This window comes from Triplophysa dalaica, chromosome 5 (genome assembly GCF_015846415.1).
Source record: "Triplophysa dalaica isolate WHDGS20190420 chromosome 5, ASM1584641v1, whole genome shotgun sequence".
Taxonomy (NCBI): domain Eukaryota; kingdom Metazoa; phylum Chordata; class Actinopteri; order Cypriniformes; family Nemacheilidae; genus Triplophysa; species Triplophysa dalaica.
In genome coordinates, this window is record NC_079546.1 from 19,106,450 (window position 1) to 19,127,538 (window position 21,089).

Here is a 21,089-nt window from a genome sequence, read left to right on the forward strand (position 1 = left end):
TGCATTGTTAAAAGTGCTATATAAATGAAGATGACTTGACTTACTATCCAAATAAGACCATACTGTAGCTATTGCATCTGGCAATACAGTCATGCCAATGTCTATATTTTATTTCTTGAAGTACCACACATATGCCTGAATACTAAGCAAATTACTAAATGTCAAGATGACCCCCCCCCTTCCATCATCATCATCTCACCCATCTAAATTTTTCAGATTGCCAGCATCTCATCGAGCAATCTGAGCAGCGGATGCTCCTCGCAATAGAGAGAATGTCGACCGATATTTCTAATTCTATTGAGCGTCTGATCCAGGCTATTCAACAGAATCGTCCTGGTCCGGCAACCATCACAACACCACCACAGGAGACCATTGAGAGGCCCTGCAAAACATTGCAGGAGCTGCAAGCTTGTGTGTCAGCAATTAACCCTGCTCCATGTGCCATTGCAATACTAACATTTGCTTCATTTATCTTTAAATGTTGCATAGATACAGTTTTTGAGCCTGATGGCTCAAAGGTAGCAGACGCTGTGAGGAGAATCCTTCGGAAAATAGCCACCAATGAGGCCTGGTCAAATTACAGCCTTAAAGGCCGAAAAGGAAAACTGACCTTCATTGGGACAGCCCTCCACCATATTGTTTTAAGTATGCTTTTCAAAACTTCTCTCTTCTTTTCACTTCATCATGCAACTTTTTAAAGAGCAAATGATAAACAGAAAAATGCCTGTACTGTCCCTGTACCTTCGAGTAATTTGTTTTCTCGTTTTTGACTTCTAAACGAAAAAAAAAAAGAAAAAAAAAAATTATTCGGCAAGGATGCATTAAATTGAACAGAAAAGAGAGTTAAGATTTACATTTCAAATAAATGCTGCTTTTTTTTCTTTAATTCATCAAATAACCCTGAAAAAAAACACAAAAATGTGAAGAAGCACAACTGTTTTCATCACTAATAATCATAAATGTTTCATATGGTTTTAGTTTTACTTATTCACTTATTCATATTGCTCAAAAAGTGTACTTTTGGATTTCAAAACTTTATTAAACTAAACAAATAAATGTAAATGTAAATATGAGAATTTAAAAAATAAGAAAATAACAGATGTATTGTGATATAGGTGACAAAATATTGTGAGAAAATAGATATGTAGTTATTTAATGAGATTCCTCACTTAACCAGTTATCTGTGCTTCCTCAGCAATGAAGTTCCACGTTTCCGAACACGAAAATGCATGCAGCAAATAAGCAGTTCACAATATTTTCTTCAGTTAACTCCAAAATTCTCCCACATATTGGACTTGATTTTTGATGACGTATTGTCGACAACTTTACAAACTCCTCCACTAGCTATTCTTTTCTTAAAATCCGAAGCATCCATCTCGATGACTGCAAGCAGATCGCGCGCGCGGTTATGATGAATTTTTAAAGGTGGAAGTATAGGTAACGTTATAGATTCCTGGGAGGGCGTGGCGCGTGGACACAAATCAACTGATATGGATTTTAAATTATTTTATTAAAAATTATTTTATCAACTGGAAATATAGGCATATTTTTGTAGATGTGTTGCTAAAAATATGCATTACGTTTGCATGTGATTGTTTAAAACCCGTATTTCCCCCGTGTCCGACCCGACCTGCACCCGTATCCGACACGGGTGGATATTTTTCATCCGTTTGAGCAAAAGCCTACAGGTACCCGAACCCGTGCAGGACTCTAACTGTAAGCTACACCATATAGGCCTATGCTTATATTGAATTTCAAAAAACACAAAAACAATTGCAATATTACAATAAATACAAATTATTGTATACTATCACAAGAACCATTTATGAATTAGTTAATTCGTTTTTCCGATTACAAAATCAAGTCATTATTTTAGTAGCATGAAAAAAAACAATAGGATTATAAATTAATATCTCACTTACATATACAGTTTTCCTCGAGTGAATTCAGTGAAATCCAGATTGTGTCTGTCTCTGTCTGAGGTGAGTGGCACTGGCGTGAACGCGGAAAAAAACTCACGCGAACCAGCAGTTTTTTTTCTTCACTCTTATCTAAACTCATATGATTGGTTATTGCATCATGAGTTCATCAGATTCGTGTCTGATTGTTTATAATGCTCAATTTTCCATGTCATGTATAGGCTGACTTACTGTAATATGGTGTAGTCTAACACTTTTAATTTATTTTCACATTTTATGTCAAAAGTGATAATCGTCATATATTTATTTAGATTATTTTAACCCGCTTGTTGAATATGCATTTGTTTCCATTTTCGAGGGAGCAGGGCAATTGCGTCATCAGCAATATTATTTCCACATCGCGCCGTTCCCCGGTGCTGTCCGAGGCGATGGTGCTGAATCGGTCGATCAGTTCTTATTATAGAATCAATTGCTCTCATGCAGGGCTGCTTCACTGCGTTATGTGAGTGTAATACGATTCAAGTATGGAAGGAAGGAGTCGGGAACCGGAAGACATTTAAACAAACATTTAATAAAGTAATAATAGCCGGCGGCCCCTCACGGACGACCGCCGGCGCAATAACATTAACATAAACATAAATACAAATACAAATACAAACACAAGTTCGGGCCCGGTCCTCTCTCTTCGACGGCCCGGTCACCATTGTTTCTTTATACGCTCCCAATCTCCTACGTGGTGCGAGGCCGGTGCGCGCACCACTGGCGCTAATTAACAATCACTTACCGGCCTCGAACCACGGTCTCGCCCCGCCTACTCTACTACATACCCCCATCACCCCTCACAGGCCGGGGAGTACCCCCGCGACTGTGCAAGCTCCCTCCCCCTCCCTCGGGGGGGGTGGGGTGGGGGGTATGCAGCGACGAGACGAGACAACGGGGACGGGAGCTCTCGGAGCGACCGGAAAGAGAGAGGGGAGAGGGGTAAAAAAAAAAATATAGTCCGGTTCCCTGACATGCTGCCGCTCGTTCCTCAACCAGCCGAGAGGCTCTTCCTCGCGGTGCTATGCGGTGGTGCTGGACGTTCGATGGACGGCCCGATCCTCCTCCGCCTCCTGGCGGTTGGCGATGGCTCCTCCGTGTTAGGGCACCGGGGCAGCGAGTCAGTCCGCCGTTTCCTGCTCCTCACCATCATGGCTGTTGGCAGCAGGATTCCGGCTCACGGCCAACGGCGCTGACTCCTCCCCTCCCTTTTGGACGGCCGCCATCCCACCTCGGCCCAGGAGCACGGCAGCGAGCTCTCTGTCCCATCCGAATCTTCGCTCCAGAACCACCGCCTCGGGCAGCCACTGGCGGACGTCGCTCGTCCGCGCTGCCCGAACTCCTCAGCACCGCGATGCCCCTCAGCAGCGAGGGCTCTCCGACAGCATGTCTCTCCTTCCTCCCGGGTTTCGGCACCAATGTAATACGATTCAAGTATGGAAGGAAGGAGTCGGGAACCGGAAGACATTTAAACAAACATTTAATAAAGTAATAATAGCCGGCGGCCCCTCACGGACGACCGCCGGCGCAATAACATTAACATAACATAACATAAATACAAATACAAATACAAACACAAGTTCGGGCCCGGTCCTCTCTCTTCGACGGCCCGGTCGCCATTGTTTCTTTATACGCTCCCAATCTCCTACGTGGTGCGAGGCCGGTGCGCGCACCACTGGCGCTAATTAACAATCACTTACCGGCCTCGAACCACGGTCTCGCCCCGCCTACTCTACTACAGTGAGAAAGCGGTGTTCTTTATAAAAGTACTACAGAAATATCTCATCTATTAGGACTAATGGGATATTATAACAAATAAAACATATAAAATAATCAAATTATAATTATAACTATAATAGCCTAGTCATGTTTAAAAATGTAATCATGTATAACAATAACGTCATAATAATGGTCCATTTTAAACGTTTAAGTGTCTCTTTTTTCAATTTTTGTTCGGTGGAGCTGTGACTATTGTTCTTGTAAAAACTTTTCAGCATAGTTTGGAGCGCTGAGACTTTCACATTTATTTTTTTACCTTTTTTTTCTCTTCTAGGTGCTTGTGCCAAACAATTTCCGAAACACACAGAAAAGGAAATTGATACATGTATGGGGGAAACCCTCAAACATGCACCTCACCGTGTCAAGTTGGTCGCGACACCTGTAAGTTGTTTTATTCAGTGATAGCTCTCTCTCTCTCTCTCTCTATTCTCTAGAATAAAATATCTGTTTTGATTTATTTACTTAGTAAATGTTGAGAAGAAGACAATTTTGAGCTTGCGATGTGAGCTATAGCAAGTGAGGCAAGGGCATTTTCTTGAGATAGAGCCTGTTCAATTAAAAAACCCAAAAGCAGAATTAACTATTTAACCTGTCGTTGAAACGTGTTTTCCCAGTTGAAATATTGATGCATGCATTTTTTTAAGAATGAGAAATAAATATTTAAATGACCAGTTAAAAATCATGGTTTTATTTCAAATAAGGAACCAAACTATTTTAGACCAAAAGGGAGAAGTTACAAAATAAATTAGTGAATCTGTCATTGACCTTAATTTGTGAATTTATCTGGTCAAAAATAATGAAAAACATCAAGTAACAAAACCTTAAGAACAGACCATTTATTTAATTTTAACAGAAAACTGCTTCCTCACAAAATCCATATAAGAACATAATTAACATAACAGGACAGGACATCTCTAACATGCACACACATACACCTAACCATCCTGAATAATGAGGACAATCTGGATTCATCAGGACATCAAGCACATACACATACATACACCTTATCAAACCTGAATAGTGAGGACAATCTGGATCTATCAGGACATCATTCACATACACACACACCTTATCAAACCTGAATAGTGAGGACAATCTGGATCTATCAGGACATCATTCACATACACACACACCTTATCAAACCTGAATAGTGAGGACAATCTGGATCTATCAGGACATCATTCACATACACACACATACACCTAATCAAACCTGAATAGTGAGGACAATCTGGATTCATCAGGACATCAAGCACATACACACACAACTAATCAAACCTGAATAGTGAGGACAATCTGGATCTATCAGGACATCATTCACACACACACACACATACACCTAATCAAACCTGAATAGTGAGGACAATCTGGATTCATCAGGACATCAAGCACATACACACACAACTAATCAAACCTGAATAGTGAGGACAATCTGGATCTATCAGGACATCATTCACACACACACACACATACACCTAATCAAACCTGAATAGTGAGGACAATCTGGATTCATCAGGACATCATTCACATACACACCCAATCAAACATGAATAGTGAGGACAATCTGGATTTATCAGGACATCATTCACATACACACCCAATCAAACATGAATAGTGAGGACAATCTGGATTTATCAGGACATCATTCACATACACACACAACTAATCAAACCTGAATAGTGAGGACAATCTGGATTTATCAGGACATCATTCACATACACACACACCTTATCAAACCTGAATAGTGAGGACAATCTGGATTTATCAGGACATCATTCACATACACACACATACACTTAATCAAACCTGAATAGTGAGGACAATCTGGATTTATCAGGACATCATTCACATACACACCCAATCAAACATGAATAGTGAGGACAATCTGGATTTATCACGACATCATTCACATACACACCCAATCAAACATGAATAGTGAGGACAATCTGGATTTATCAGGACTTCACTAACATACACACTAACACAAAACAATGTGTAGATGTCCATAAAAGTCTTAACATATAACCATATGTTTTGAACAAAATAGGGTCATCAACTCAAATCTTGAACAAAAGGCACAGACCTTAATGGAATGGCACTGATCTTTCTAAGCACATTTCTTTTTAAACATCAAACCTCGATTCCTCACGAAATCCCTTATATTTTGCACAGTTCTTTCTCCTAGGACAGGGTCTTCTGCATTCTTGCACTGCTCACATTCTGTCTTTGTGGCAAGGTGTCCCTTTAAAATATGTGCTTTGAAATGTTTCATTACGGCATTCACTTCTGTAGTAGAGTAGGCGGGGCGAGACCGTGGTTCGAGTCCGGTGAGTAATTGTGAATTGGCGCCAGCTGTGCGCACACCGGGCTCGAATCACGTAGGAGATGGGAGCATAAAAGGAACGAGCGACCGGACCGTCGAAGAGAGAGGACCGGGCCCGAACTTGTGTTTGTATTTGTATTTATGTTTATGTTAATGTTATTGCGCCGGCGGTCGTCCGTGAGGGGCCGCCGGCTATTATTACTTTATTAAATGTTTGTTTAAATGTCTTCCGGTTCCCGACTCCTTCCTTCCCTTTTATTGAGATTTGTTACATTGGAAGGAAGGAGTCGGGAACCGGAAGACATTTAAACAAACATTTAATAAAGTAATAATAGCCGGCGGCCCCTCACGGACGACCGCCGGCGCAATAACATTAACATAAACATAAATACAAATACAAACACAAGTTCGGGCCCGGTCCTCTCTCTTCGACGGTCCGGTCGCTCGTTCCTTTTATGCTCCCATCTCCTACGTGATTCGAGCCCGGTGTGCGCACAGCTGGCGCCAATTCACAATTACTCACCGGACTCGAACCACGGTCTCGCCCCGCCTACTCTACTACAACTTCCATTTGGCTCCATGGCCTTTTAACAACTCTCCTTGATTTGGGCTCTGCAAAACAAAATAAAAAATTAGTTATCTTGGAATGTCGTTTAAAGGTATTCAATTATGCCCTTCAAACGTTTTAGTTTTGGGTGTTCTTTATTATTTCAAAATACTTTTTTGCATACTTTCTCTTTACAGTAAGATTGTATTTGTTATCATTGGTAAATGTATAAGCTTAAATGAATGAGCAATATAGTTTTTCAGCATTTAATAATCGTTGTTAACATCAATGCATTTGAAAACAATTAATTCTGCATTATCTAATTAATCTATTAAGAATGCATATACATGTGGAGCTCACAGCCTCATCTGGGGGCATTTTTCCTATGAAAAAAGCAACAATATATTTCAGTTTCTAATTTTAAGTCAGTTTCTGACCATCTTAAATCTGAATATATGTATATATAAATATACATTAAGCATACCATTGGAGCTTCCAGCCTCAACCTGGGTCAACCTCATCCTTCTTTTTTCGTTTCCTTTATTCAAGAAAAACTAAATGATGAGTCCAACATGACAACCCAAATACTTTGTTTCTGATAATAAGAAACATGTCCCACATGAAAAATCTTAATGATGGTCACATGGAGTCAACAATGACACAACTATACCTCCTCTACCTACTGTAAAATCAGTTTCTGACAATCTTAAATCTGAATATATATATATATTCAGATTTAAGATGGTATACATATATTTATATACTCTCCTGAACAATATCTTAAGAACGGTGGGAAACATTACAAGTATTCGCATTTCTCACCGGTGGATCATAACCAGGTTCTAAGTACTGCTTCATGTGAGATAATGTGAGATGGTGGTCTAGTGGGTGGTCTAGTGGGTTAAACCACTGAACTGGTAAATCAAAGGTTGCTGGTTGGATCCCAGCAGCCACCACCAGTGTGTCCTGGAGCAAGACACTTTATTCCATGTTGCTCCAGGGGGATTGTCCCTGTAATAAGTGCACTGTAAGTCGCTTTGGATGAAAGCATCTGCCAAATGACTAAATGTAAATGTAAATGCTTCAAAATGCCAAACAAGAAACAGTAGCAGGAGACAAACAACTAAGAGTAGGTAATTTACTGAAATTTAATTTAAACTCAAACAGACTGTTCAGCAGCTGATCAAAAGTTCAAGACCATTAACATTAACATTTACATTTAGTCATTTTTGGAACTCAGTTCAATCTCTGATCTCGCTGGGCGCCTTTTGACTTTCAGTGGTCCACTCTTATTCTCCATAACCTCTCGATTATGTTCGTAGTTGCCTCTGTTTCGGAGCTTCTCAAGTAACCGTTTTCGGTCCTTGGAGTGTTTAGGGAGCGAGAATGCAGCAGCGATTTCTGTTTCAGTGTCTTGATGCTTTTGAAAGTGACGGGCAATTTTTGACTGTGGGTAGAAATAGTGTCTTTGGGGTTTGACACATTGTCAATTGATGACCGTTCATCAGAAGATACTGTTGGTGTACTCTTAGGACTCTGAAGCATCACAATACTTTTTGTGGTAGGATCATGACCATCACATGTGATATCCTTACCAGAACTAATCATCTCTTGCTCAGTGGATGAACAGTAAGTGGGTTTTGGCACATTTTTTGCGACCTTTGAAGACTTTACAACAGCCGGTGTGGTTTTAAAATATGGTGGACTTTCACCACTATCACTATTTTGTCTAGAATCTGGAATGAAGTCATCAGAGGATTGAGGAGTATATTCTTCATCAGAGCTGATGTCTTCAGAACAGGACAATTCGACATTAAGCTAAAAAAGACAGATGATTATAACAATGAGAAGAACAATAATTATTGTAATTGTATAATTACAATTGTATTGTATAAATATAGTTTTTTGTGAAAATTAGATAGCACACTGTTTGTTGACGCTATGGGGAAGCACTTCTGTGCCCAGTGTGTGAGAATGTTTGAAATCATCTATTTATTTTCAATATCAAACTCTTGACAAAGCATTGTGCACACCGAGCCTGCCTTAAAGATCATCAGATAATGCTGTCTATAGAAAGGTAATGCAAGCATGCCTGAAGTTCGGCAATGAAAACCAGCATCTCATTTCCCTTCCTAGGGAACCGAGTTACATACATAACTTGAGATGTTTGATAAACAAACATTCAAGTTTACAAGGTGATATAAACGAAATAAACTTACCATTTCACCACCTTTTTTCAGGAAGCAGGTTTTGTGCCATGATCTTGAACATACTAAAAAATAAAAACAGTAAAATTAATATGCACTTTCCAGGTTTTCATCTAATCACGGCTACTTCATTAAATGAAGTCAAGAACAAATACATTAACATAAATGACCACACATACAACAAAATATTGAATAACAAAAACACTGACATTTGCACGTTAAGCCAAGCCATCTTCGACTAGAAACAGGTCCACTGCAATCTTCACAAGAATCCAAACAGGAGATAACAGAACAGTGAACTTCATGGGGGCACTGAAACAAGAACAACAAATAATGTTAGGTAATGAACCTTATATAAACAGTAGATATAACGCTGGATTTGCAGATCGTTTGAAACTGATGGATGGAGCTGTCCCAGTGCTAAAAGTTGCTGGATTTGTTAGCTATCAGCAGGGAAAACACGATGATGTATTGGGTGCTTGTGCTGTAGTTCAACACACTGCATGTCTTTAGAAGGGTCTACTGTTTTCAGAAATAATAGTAAAGCTGTATCTGTTTCTTATAAATGAGATCAAACTAAATACTCTTTGAAGATATGAAGTTTGCAATACAAATCTATAGCTACTCAAATTAATATGAGATTGGCAGAAACTGTGTGCGTTACCTCCGCTTTAAATAGACATGCTATGACCAGAAAACTCTTCATCTTTCCAAATACTCATTATTTGGTCAAAGTTTGAGACAAAAACTCACGTAAAAGCTTTCATCATCTAACATAACATCAGTGTTCTGAAGAAAAACATCTTCACTTACTTTCTCTTTGTCTGATGAAGGATTAACACTTTGATTCTCTGATGAAGATGGTTGAAAACTGCAATCGTCCGCAGTCCCAGAGCTCTTATCACCCAATTCCTGATAATGGGAGAAAGACAGATACAACATTAAGGCACAAACGTTTGCATATAATAATAAAATAATCCAGATATACCATGGTCAGTCTGAATACTCAATTCTGATTGGCTGGCAGGATGTTCCAATGAGTTTGGTCACCATTCTTTATCAATAATTAAATCAAATAAATGCTACAACTTGATGACCATTGTATAAGCATGATAATCCATGGCTGCCCGTGCATTACAAGACTTTAAATACAGTTCACTGAAGAAATACCTTCGCCTGCATGTCGTGCAACAAAATCTTTAGTGCAGGGCTATCCGTGGATTAGCATTTACATTATACACAGGATAATCTTGCCTAGATTGAAGGTGCTCATAAAGGAAACTGTCCTTACATTACATGTCAATGTCATGCCCATCTCCCCACACACAGGATGAAAATCAAGGGAAGCATTGAGGAAATACCTAGTCAATGTGTGAGAAGTAATTCTTCATCTTTGAAGTCGGAGTAACAAGTTATTTCAAGCTTTCTGACTTCTTTACAATGATAAACTTCTCATGCTTAACATAGTCAACTTGTCATAAAATGAGTTTGAGGTATAACGTAGTATTTATGTGCTCGATACACTCCCTCGGGGTTCCTACAGATTTTGTAAAGTCTTTTTCAAACATGAATTCCCCTTTTGTAACAAGGGTTCTTAGTCCCTTATTGGACAATTGCCTCGCACAAGCTTGACAACACATCAACCAGCCCGAGAGAGAGAAAGAGCACAACCATCAATATGTTTGGCACATAAAAGCTTTCAACATCTAACATAACATCAGTGTTCTGAAGAAAAACATCTTCACTTACTTTCTCTTTATCTGATGAAGGAATAACACTTTGATTCTCTGATGAAGATGGTTGAAAACTGCAATCGTCCGCAGTCCCTGAGCTCTTATCACCCAATTCCTGATAATGGGAGAAAGACAGATACAACATTAAGGCACAAACGTTTGCATATAATAATAAAATAATCCAGATATACCCTGGTCAGTCTGAATACTAAATTCTGATTGGCTGGCAGGATGTTCCAATGAGTTTGGTCACCATTCTTTATCAATAATTAAATCAAATAAATGCTACAACTCGATGACCATTGTATAAGCGTGATAATCCATGGCTGGCCATGCATTACACGATTTTAAATACAGTTCACTGAAGAAATACCTTCGCCTGCATGTCGTGCAACAAAATCTTTAGTGCAGGGCTATCCGTGGATTAGCATTTACATTATACACAGGATAATCTTGCCTAGATTGAAGGTCCTCATAAATGAAACTGTCCTTACATTACATGTCAATGTCATGCCCATCCCCCCACACACAGGATGAAAATCAAGGGAAGCATTGAGGAAATACCTAGTCAATGTGTGAGAAGTAATTCTTCATCTTTGAAGTTAGAGTAACAAGTTATTTCAAGCATTCTGACTTCTTTACAATGATAAACGTTCTGACTTCTCATGCTTAACATAGTCAACTTGTCATAAAATGAGTTTGAGGTATAACGTAGTATTTATGTGCTCGATACACTCCCTCGGAGTTCCTACAGACTTTGTAAAGTCTTTTTCAAACATGAATTCCCCTTTTGTAACAAGGGTTCTTAGTCCCTTATTGGACAATTGCCTCGCACAAGCTCGACAACACATCAACTAGCCCGAGAGAGAGAAAGAGCACAACCATCAATACGTTTGGCACATAAAAGCTATCAACATCTTCACTTACTTTCTCTTTGTTTGATGAAGGATTAGCACTTTGATTCTCTGATGAAGATGGTTGAAAACAGCAATCGTCCGCAGTCCCTGAGCTCTTATCACCCAATTCCTGAAAATGGGAGAAAGGCAGATACAACATTAAAGCACAAACGTTTGCATATAATAATAAAATAATCCAGATATACCCTGGTCAGTCTGAATACTCAATTCTGATTGGCTGGCAGGATGTTCCAGTGAGTTTGGTCACCATTCTTTATCAATAATTAAATCAAATAAATGCTACAACTTGATGACCATTGTATAAGCATGATAATCCATGGCTGGCCGTGCATTACACGACTTTAAATACAGTTCACTGAAGAAATACCTTCGCCTGCATGTCGTGCAACAAAATCTTTAGTGCAGGGCTATCCCTGGATTAGCATTTACATTATACACAGGATAACCTTGCCTAGATTGAAGGTCCTCATAAAGGAAACTGTCCTTACATTACATGTCAATGTCATGCCCATCCCCCCACACACAGGATGAAAATCAAGGGAAGCATTGAGGAAATACCTAGTCCATGTGTGAGAAGTAATTTTTCATCTTTGAAGTTGGAGTAACAAGTTATTTCAAGCATTCTGACTTCTTTACAATGATAAACGTTCTGACTTCTCATGCTTAACATAGTCAACTTGTCATAAAATGAGTTGGAGGTATAACGTAGTATTTATGTGCTCGATACACTCCCTCGGGGTTCCTACAGACTTTGTAAAGTCTTTTTCAAACATGAATTCCCCTTCATTAAATAAAGTAAATAGAAAGACATTTAGGCTTTGTGGTGCAGTCAGCAGTTATATATCGGGGTATTCTATAACGGCTTTGAACTCTGCTCAGCCAATCAGAATCAAGGACCAAAACTGACCGTTTATAATTATCCTTACATATTACTATAAAGGATATAATCTTGAACTTGAAAGAACTTGAAGACTCACCATGGATCGCCATGGCCAAGAGGAATCTCCATAGTTGTACGTTATATCCTCATCTGGAAAAAGATCTCGAATACTAAATAGGCATAAGTGTGGCTTTTCTTTAAACACAACGGTTTTGACTTTGCAGTTTGGGTTTATGTGGTCATCATTCACCAATCGTCCAAGTGATCCATCCTCATTTGAAGCATCAATGCTGTGAAAAAAACAGTGCATGACATTTTCAGGTTAATATAAGGGTCTACTCACATTGTCCCAATCGAACTGCGCCCGGGAGCGTTTGACAACTAATTCCTGGTTCGATTGACTAGTGTGAGTGTGAGTATCACTAATTGTGATACTGAAAGCATGCCGCAAATTATTTGACTCTTTAAATTCCTCCCTGAGATTTAGTTGTCACAGTAAAAAACATCTGATACATAGCAGTATCTGATGCACTATCTGTGCAGGTGTGTGTGACCGCGGCCAAAACTACTTCAGATATTAGGATAAATCAAACATAATGCAACACTGTTTCTAACGAGCAGCTTCATGATAAAGTATAGAAGAGGGATTAAAAAGCATAATAACCGGTTACTCCCTTATCGCTCTCGTATGACAATGATATCATACGCAGATTTGGATCAGTCTGTGCTGTGCGCACATGAGGTTAAACACACCTAATAAGCCACAAACTGAACATTATGTTGGATTCCGCGGTGCTGAGAGAGATTGCTTTGTTTATTTTTACTTCAAAGCAGTCACATCGTAATTATGAAAGTATGCGCGGGTGCAGATGGTAAAGTACAATGTGAGTGTAGGTCAGCAGGTGAGTGGGGACAATCGCGCTCGGGCATGACTGAAAGCAACTGTGCTAAATCTGAGTAGGCCCTAAACTCTTTGTATGTCATCTCAGAATGACAAGTTAACTTAGTATTTGGGAAAAGGGTAAAAATGTCTTTATTGTAATGATACCAAATTGTATTACTGTTGTTGCTGCTGCAGAAATGTAAACACCTGGCTCCGATTATAAACAATAAACAAGTTATACCAAAATGAGGCAACTTACCAATAATGTCTTCCATTCCATGTGAAATCAAACAAGTAGTTGCCTTGAATGTCTTCAACATGTTTACTCTGAGACAGAATTCCACGATACTGTACAACAAATGTGGATTTTTCAATGTGTTCAACCGCAAATAAACCTCTCCCTATAAAGGCAAATAAATTAAACATGAACCTATTTGATATGCAACACATGGATTTATCCTTTCAAAATAAATAAACCCTGTAAACCTAAAATGCAATATAAGGTGAAGCACAGTTAAAAACATCAAGTCAAGCACAGGATTTTACCACTATAACTTATAGAATGACTTTAGTAACACTGTTGTATGTAACATGTTATATAAGAGAAATTGTCCGTGATTTGTGATGCACAACCTACCTTTAAATGAATTGATGTGTCTTTCCTCAATGAAGGCTTTGTCTTTGCCTGTCAACACATGCTCTTTGGCATCATGTTCAGGATGTATTCTCTTTTTTCTTGGCATTTTAGCTAAACAAGAACATAAAGAGTATACAGTCCCTATAAATGTCAGTTATATTATATCAGTTATATTATGTTATAAGTAAACTGCATCAGCGCAAGGTGTCAGACTAATAATACATATATTACAAATATACATATAGACATATACAAAACATAATTAACTGTTCTCTAGGTTCGTTTTTTTTATATCCCTATATCACACTAAAATATTAAATCATACACTCAGTTGATCAACTGTTTATTAAGGAGCTGTGTAACACTTTAGTTTAGTGACCAATTCTCACTAGTAGTTGCTTATTTGTAAGTTGCTTTGGATAAAAGTGTCTGCTCAGTGACTAAATGTAAATTGATTAGCATGCTAATTATTAGATTATTGTCTGTTTATTAGTACTTAAAAAACACATTCTGCAATCTGCATGATCATATTCTAACATAACTAACTAATCGTTCTATAAAAAGCGCCAAATTAGGAGTTTATTGATGCAAAAGTTAAATGGTTTGTTAATAGCAAGAATTGGACCTTTAAATAGAGTGTAACCCGTACGAGTAACTTACCGTATTTAATTGTTTAGGCCCAATTATCCATCTAATTAAACTGTAACCGCATTACCTCATGCAATCCCCACGATCGGTGCATTAACTAAACTGTATTACATTGTCTATGAACCATTTGTGAATATATTTGTAACAAACATTAAATTAACTTGTAGAGAAAAAACTTGAAGCCAATATTGATGCCGCAGGCCACAATCATCATTACCAATACACGCATATTGAATGTTACCATTCTTACAAAACGTTTTACTAAGTTAAAAATAAGCTACAAATAAGCATAACTTAAACTTACCTTTACGCGTAAAGATGTTTTCCGTGTCAAATGTAGATATTCGCAGGTGTTCGATCATAAAGTCATCAACAACGTTGCTTGAAAGTCCGCGGAGGTTTGACTGACATCGAAAGCAACCAATCGCTGAACAGAATGTGTTCAACCAATGAAACGCGCTCATTGATGGCTGAAATGTGTGTGGCGCTGCAATACCACCGAATTTTCAATAGAGGGAGATTATACACTGTGAGCAAACACTGGTAAACACTGAAAAACCGGTATAACGTGCATATTAGGACATATTGAGAAAACGCGGGAGGAGGGTGGTGGGAAGCTCTCAGGCAAGTTTATGCCGCGCGACTTATGAGGACATCAGCCCTGTCCTTTCAGTTACGGTATGTCCTCACAGAGTCGGTATGTATTCAGGTAAAATGTCCCCATTATCAGGTTGCACCAACGCACACACACACACAGTATATATTTAATATAAATAATTGTTTTTTTATTTGTTGTTCACCATTTACGCAACATAAAATTAATATAAATATGTGTTCTTGTTGTTATTACTGTTTCTTAATATTTGTGTGTGTATAATATATATATATATATATATATATATATATATGTATATATATATATAATTTATGTAATATATAATTTATTTATAATCTGTTTTTGTTCACACAAAATAAATGACTGATTTTATCTTTGAATGTATTAAACGTGCATGCTTATTCCTGATTAAAGTTCTGAAAGAGCAAGTATTTTTTGCAGTAAAATTTTAGTTTGGTTCCCTACAGGTCCTTGAGACCAGTGGGGACGTTCTGAAAACATTCCGATAACTTCCTGAATGTTCTGTGAAGGTCCGCGAAATAACGTCCCCCGACCCTTTAAAGAACTCCACAGCATGACCGTCTATGAACGTTCCTGGGATGTTACTAGGCGACATCCTTGACACCAGTGGGGACGTTCTGAGAACGTCCTGGGAACGTAGCATTTCTAGCTGGGTGGAACTTCTTGAGGGGGTTTGCTCCATCAAGTTCCAAAAAAAGCTTTTTGAACATTTCAAAACTGTACTTCAGGTTTCTAGGATACTCTATGTTCAGTGCATAGTTCATTCCCATCAACAGTATGAATGCTGTGGTTCTTATTCCACACCGGCTCAAAACTTTGCTGCCTTCCATTACTATAGACACATCAGCTCAGTTTTGGGATTATGCATGACCAGCACTTTCATTTAATGGTTTGTTTGCTTCTGAATTTCTCCTACCAGTTAAAAATAAAAACAAAATGCATGTCAATTTTCACATTAGTTAAATAAACAGTATTCACATATCCTCTTATGTTGTGAGTGCTGTCTCCATTACAAATCCACGATAGTCACCACCTACATTATCTAATGCTAGACAATCAGAAAAAAAACAATCTAAGTGCACAGGTTTAAACATTATAATGATCTACAGCAGTTTAATGTAAGAAACTTGGGTACATTACTTGGGTGCAAAAGAAAGTAAGAAGATTCACATGAACAGCCGTGAATTACAGCTGATACGGCTCCTAATAGGTCTTTTTCTGCAACTCGTCAGCGCCTCACTGGTGCTGATAACAACACAGCGCCACCATTGTGGCGTTATGCCGCAACTGCATTTATAAATGACAGTCTGTTGAATGCACCCGACATAATTTTGGCGAGAGTCTGAGGCGGCACGCATTTTTTTCGCTGTACGAATCGCCTAACGTTACAGGCAGAGGCGATTCAAGGTTTTCACTATTAGGGGGCTCAGCCTCAAATGAGGATACATACATTATATATAAACCCACTCCTTAAGCACCACATATAACGTTACATTACTTAAATTAGGCCCTGTCAGCCTGTGGCGAGGAGAAAATAGGGGTATTACACAGAGTCGTAACTTTTTTTAAACCCAAAGAAGAAAATGAAGGTAGAGCTAACATTTAAGTTAGTACACATTTGCTTAAATGATGATATAAAGAAGTTGAACTAAAACTTACCGTAGGCTCCACAAATCCTGTCATCGAGTCTGAAGAGGATGCGTCACGTGATTCCTGATTTCCCGCCGGGGCGTTGATGCATGCGGCCTCCGCAGTCTCATAGCTAATATTTTCTGGTAAATTTTACCTTGTTTTTTTAAGTTCCCATTATTTGTCAATATAAAGTAGGTAGTGTAGGTAGAATGTACCTATTTATATATATTTTATTTTCTAACCAATATTTTAAGCTACATTTTAACTGATTTTAATGGGTTGTATTTAACACCGTCCAGAATCGTTTTTTACAGTGTACAGTGTACCTGGTGCCTTATAAAGCAGCCACCCTCCAGTAAGTGACCTCATCTAGTAAGTGACCTCATCTTCGGAAATTCAGCTTCAAGGAGGTTGTATAACTAAAGAAAACAGAAAAGAGAACAAGGGTTCTCAAATAAGTAGAGATTGACCGATACATCGTTTTCCGATCATTTTCCCGATATTTAATCAAATGAGGGGAGACGCAACAGAAACGAAAGCGTGCACAGGTTATGTATACTCACTTGCAATATTAAAACACTTATAGTTAACATGAGAGCAATTAATGCACAAATGAGATGTTAAATTTAATGCCTGATATGTAGTTTATGCAGCTTCGCTAATAGAGACAAACTCACAGTCCCATTGCCTAAGCTATCAATTCCTCCCCCAATAAAGACGTAACTTTACATGAACTAAATGAAACAGCCATGAATTCATTTATGTTGGGAATAAAATAGCTGAATTTATTTACCTTTGTTGTCAATGGTCATCATTCATATTGCCGTTCACTCACCGGGTTAATGCTCATGAAGTTTTAGCATAGTCTCCATATGTAGCTAACTTTTTAACAAGATTAACTTGTTTAAAACCCCCTAAGTTATACTTCCATCGTCTACATAACCATTACTTCACTAATAAACATTTAAATAAATAGAGCCCTGTGAAATTAATTATTTATTATCTCCACAAGCGATCGAAGTTTGAATGTAACGTTAGAAGTTGCATATACAAACAGTGCTTTGTCCGCAGGTATTTAATAAGGGTGACAAAAATATTATTAACGTAACATACCAGTTAAGATATGCAATGATTTATATTCCGTTGTGTGTTTTACTTTCATGACAATGTATTATTCCATCAGTGTTTCCCATACAATGCATTTACTTATTCGGCGTCACATTTTGTAATGTTTTTAACCATCCGTGTCGCTACCCGTTCCAAACAGGTGTTACAAAATTTTCTGTTACCAGTGATATTTTGTGACCGCAGTAGGCGCTGTTGTCACTGTCGACAATTCTCTACGCAAGAGTGAAAATCCGGGCGAGAATACGCTTTGTGCTCGTGCGCATCTTTTTAATCTTGTGCAATAACGCGCTTTTTTCTCGTGCACGTTACTTTGAGCGGGCTTTTCGGAAAGTCTCTTGAGAGTGCTGACGTGACGTGAGTGGCTGAACACGCGATTCAACTGTACAATCAGCTTCATTTAATTCATATACTGATTGCGTTTGGAATTATTATGATTGCCATGGTAATTGTTTTATAGCCAATATGTAGGTGTGTGTGTATGTGTAGATATATATATTTACAAACAAAGTGGAAAGACACACACATATGTGTATGTGCATGTTCACTTTTACCCTAATAATAGAACAGCAATCACGACAATTCTAAACATTGTCCATTTAAGAAACATGAACATAAATGAGCTTTGTGTTATTGATGCATGCATTATAGGCTATAAAATGTACAGTTAAAATAAAATGTCTGTTTATAATTGTGGCAAGGGGGGCGTGGTTTAGTGACGTCTGCACCGGACCTGAGGCCTGTTGCACGAAAGTAGAATTAAGACATCCGGGATAAATGACACAGCTGAGCTCAATGAAGCCAAAACATGTGCGTCCAGGCTTAATTGGTTGCACAAAGACCAAGCCAGGATGAGCAGACACGGATTCATTAAGCCAGGTGAAACCAATCCTGGATAGGTGCGCGCTCACGGCTCACTCAAATAGACCCCGCCACAGATCACAGATTAACTGATTTACCATGGCAACTAGAGCCGCGTACTTTTCCCCTTCGGAAGCACAAATCCTCATGGAGGCATACGAGGAGGTAAAAGATATAATTAAGAAGAAAGGCAACACCGCCACAGTGATAAAGCAAAGAGAAAAAGCGTGGCAAAGTATTGCAGACCGCCTGAATGCGTAAATAGTGCACAATTACACACTCACCGCTCCGCTGAAACATCACAATTACAATTCAAATATTTAATTCACATCTCCAAAAACGCAGTTGTACTGTAATTATGAAACGGTTACATTTTTAATTGAAATGCACCGCAGATATGAGTGAAATTGTGTAAAGTAACTCCATCACACTGTATAAAGCTATGATAAATTATTACTAAAGCCTTACATTATTATTTAACGTTACCACGCTCAGTACGGTTTAATCTTAGCCGTTGTACTCTGTTTCTTATGTTTTTGTGTTTCTCCTGCTTTTATTAATGTAAAGCTGCTTTGACAGAATGAAACAAGTGTGAAAAGTGCTATATAAATAAAATGTAATTGATTAAATAGATGATCTATAATAATAATCACTTTAATTTATATAGTGCCTTTCAAAGGACCCAAGGTCGGTTGCTCACTGCACTGCAAAAATGTCTTTCTTACTTAGTATTTTTGTCTTGTTTTCAGTTAAAAAAAAAAATATCTGAAAAAAAAATCTTAAATATTTTCTTGAGCAAAATTACCTAGGAAAATAAGCAAAAAAATCTGCCAGTGAAACAAGATAACTTTTCTAAAATTAAGTGTTTATGGAAAAAGTAAACTTATTTCAAAATAATTTTTCTTATTATATTGACAGATTTTTTTTGCTTGTTTTAAGCACACATTTACTTAAAGTTTATATTTTTTGTCTAAACTATACTTATTTTGCTAGGTCATTTAGGTGAATTCTCTGGTGTGTTGCTGCCAGCCTTTTCTCCTGACACCTTTCACAGACCCCCAGGAAGCACAGCAGGCCTACAACCATGCCCATGCCAGGACCAGGGCCAGAGTTGAAATGACCTTTGGCCTCCTGAAGGCACGCTCTCACTGCCTTCACAAATCAAGGGTCAGCCCTGTTAGGGCATGTGATATTACTGTGGCTTGTGCGGTCCTCCCCAATGTGGCCTGCCTGAGGAAGGAGAGGGCCCCCAGAGTGCCACCAGCCATGGAATGGGACAATCCGGCAATCTTCCCTGATGACGACAGTGGTCGGCTGCTGAGGGACCAATATGTGTTGAATTATTTTAGTTAGTATGTGTGCTTTCAATTTTGGTTAAATATGTCCTGCGGTGGCAGAGGAATTTGGGTTTTTTTGGGTTCGTTTTTTTAAGAATTTGGCCTCTTATGATGTGTGTGCGGTATACTGTGTGTAATACAAGGCTGCAGGGAGGCTACTGCATCCATTCATTTGTCTGTTCAGTTGATGTGTATGGATTTGTCCTGCATTTATTTTAGTGTGCAGACATGCAGGGTGTGTTATATACAGACCTTTGAATGTATATGTATCATTTTGTATAATATGCTTTGATTCTGTGCTTTCCATCTTGTAGAGTCACTGTGACTTCAGTTTCAAAAGGAGCTGATGGTTTACCTGCTTTGTTTTGTCCTTATTCAATAAAGGAACATAATGTTACACATTGTGTTTTTATGTTTATATGGAATGTGTATTTGTTTATATGACAGAGTACTAGGGCCACACTGAGGAAAAAGGATAAAGTCATAAATTTATGAGGCTGGTTCTTTCTGCAGAAAAGCTACATATTCTTTTTACAGTTTTGATACTTATGACAATGTGATACTTAATATTCTGGCACATCAGCATGTCTTTCTTTATGAAACCATACTGAAGTACAATTTTACGAAATGCCCCACATCTGTCATTTTAACAACTGTCCTCCTTAAAAACAACTGGTTACAATATTATGACTTGTCTTTTTTTTTCCCTATGTGGCCGTAATATTCTATAATTTTATATATAGCCTTATAGTCTATGGGAAACTGTAAATTATCTAATGATAGCAACATCATCTAAAAATCATTATTTATCCAAAATGATTGAAATTAATGATCACAAACGTTTAAATAATGACAGTGGGTCTAGTTATATGTGATAACAATGTATAGTGAGCAGTGAAATAACTATTGGTTTCCATTTGTGGTGACTGCTGACTGACATTAGGGATGACATTAAATAGATCCTGGAACTTAGCCTGGTCTGGAGC

At 38.3% G+C, this 21,089-nt stretch overlaps 2 protein-coding genes and 1 long non-coding RNA gene across 4 annotated transcripts; 1 reads left to right on the forward strand and 2 right to left on the reverse strand.

Annotated features, from left to right (window-relative positions):
* Positions 1 to 6,626: 6,626 nt before the first annotated feature.
* LOC130421150 (uncharacterized) lies at positions 6,627 to 10,057 on the reverse strand. 2 transcript variants are annotated; one of them, XR_008906769.1, is made up of 5 exons: positions 9,627 to 10,057; positions 9,023 to 9,125; positions 8,826 to 8,878; positions 7,091 to 8,424; positions 6,627 to 6,671 (listed from the first exon to the last, which is right to left on the reverse strand). XR_008906769.1 is itself a non-coding variant. In XM_056748884.1 (4 exons), the coding sequence occupies exons 1-4, from the start codon at positions 9,753 to 9,755 to the stop codon at positions 7,882 to 7,884; spliced, it is 828 nt and encodes a 275-aa protein (XP_056604862.1). In that variant the 5' UTR covers positions 9,756 to 10,057; the 3' UTR covers positions 6,629 to 7,881. The 2 variants fall into 2 exon arrangements, 1 of the variants encoding a protein (XP_056604862.1); XM_056748884.1 differs by having other exon boundaries at positions 6,629 to 8,424.
* A 141-nt stretch (positions 10,058 to 10,198) lies between these two features.
* On the reverse strand, positions 10,199 to 14,921 carry LOC130421185 (histone-lysine N-methyltransferase set-1-like). Its single transcript, XM_056748941.1, has 5 exons — positions 14,816 to 14,921; positions 13,864 to 13,974; positions 13,486 to 13,627; positions 12,441 to 12,633; positions 10,199 to 10,661 (listed from the first exon to the last, which is right to left on the reverse strand). The coding sequence occupies exons 1-5, from the start codon at positions 14,871 to 14,873 to the stop codon at positions 10,416 to 10,418; spliced, it is 750 nt and encodes a 249-aa protein (XP_056604919.1). The 5' UTR covers positions 14,874 to 14,921; the 3' UTR covers positions 10,199 to 10,415.
* Positions 14,922 to 18,649: 3,728 nt separating this feature from the next.
* Positions 18,650 to 20,500, forward strand: LOC130421132 (uncharacterized). The gene is made up of 2 exons (XR_008906766.1): positions 18,650 to 19,023; positions 19,760 to 20,500. It is a non-coding gene; the product is annotated as an uncharacterized LOC130421132 (long non-coding RNA).
* Positions 20,501 to 21,089: the final 589 nt, after the last annotated feature.

Excerpts from the sequence above, each read along its gene's own strand:
- LOC130421185 (XM_056748941.1), bottom strand. The coding sequence starts at position 14,873 with ATGATCGAACACCTGCGAATATCTACATTTGACACGGAAAACATCTTT. Across the intron at positions 13,975-14,815 it reads AAACATCTTTACGCGTAAAG|CTAAAATGCCAAGAAAAAAG; the intron begins GTAAGTTTAAGT and ends GTTCTTGTTTAG. Across the intron at positions 12,634-13,485 it reads TGGAATGGAAGACATTATTG|CATTGATGCTTCAAATGAGG; the intron begins GTAAGTTGCCTC and ends TTTTTTTCACAG.
- LOC130421150 (XM_056748884.1), bottom strand. The coding sequence starts at position 9,755 with ATGTTGTATCTGTCTTTCTCCCATTATCAGGAATTGGGTGATAAGAGC. Across the intron at positions 9,126-9,626 it reads CTTCATCAGACAAAGAGAAA|TGCCCCCATGAAGTTCACTG; the intron begins GTAAGTGAAGAT and ends TTCTTGTTTCAG. Across the intron at positions 8,879-9,022 it reads GCTTGGCTTAACGTGCAAAT|TATGTTCAAGATCATGGCAC; the intron begins GTCAGTGTTTTT and ends TTTATTTTTTAG.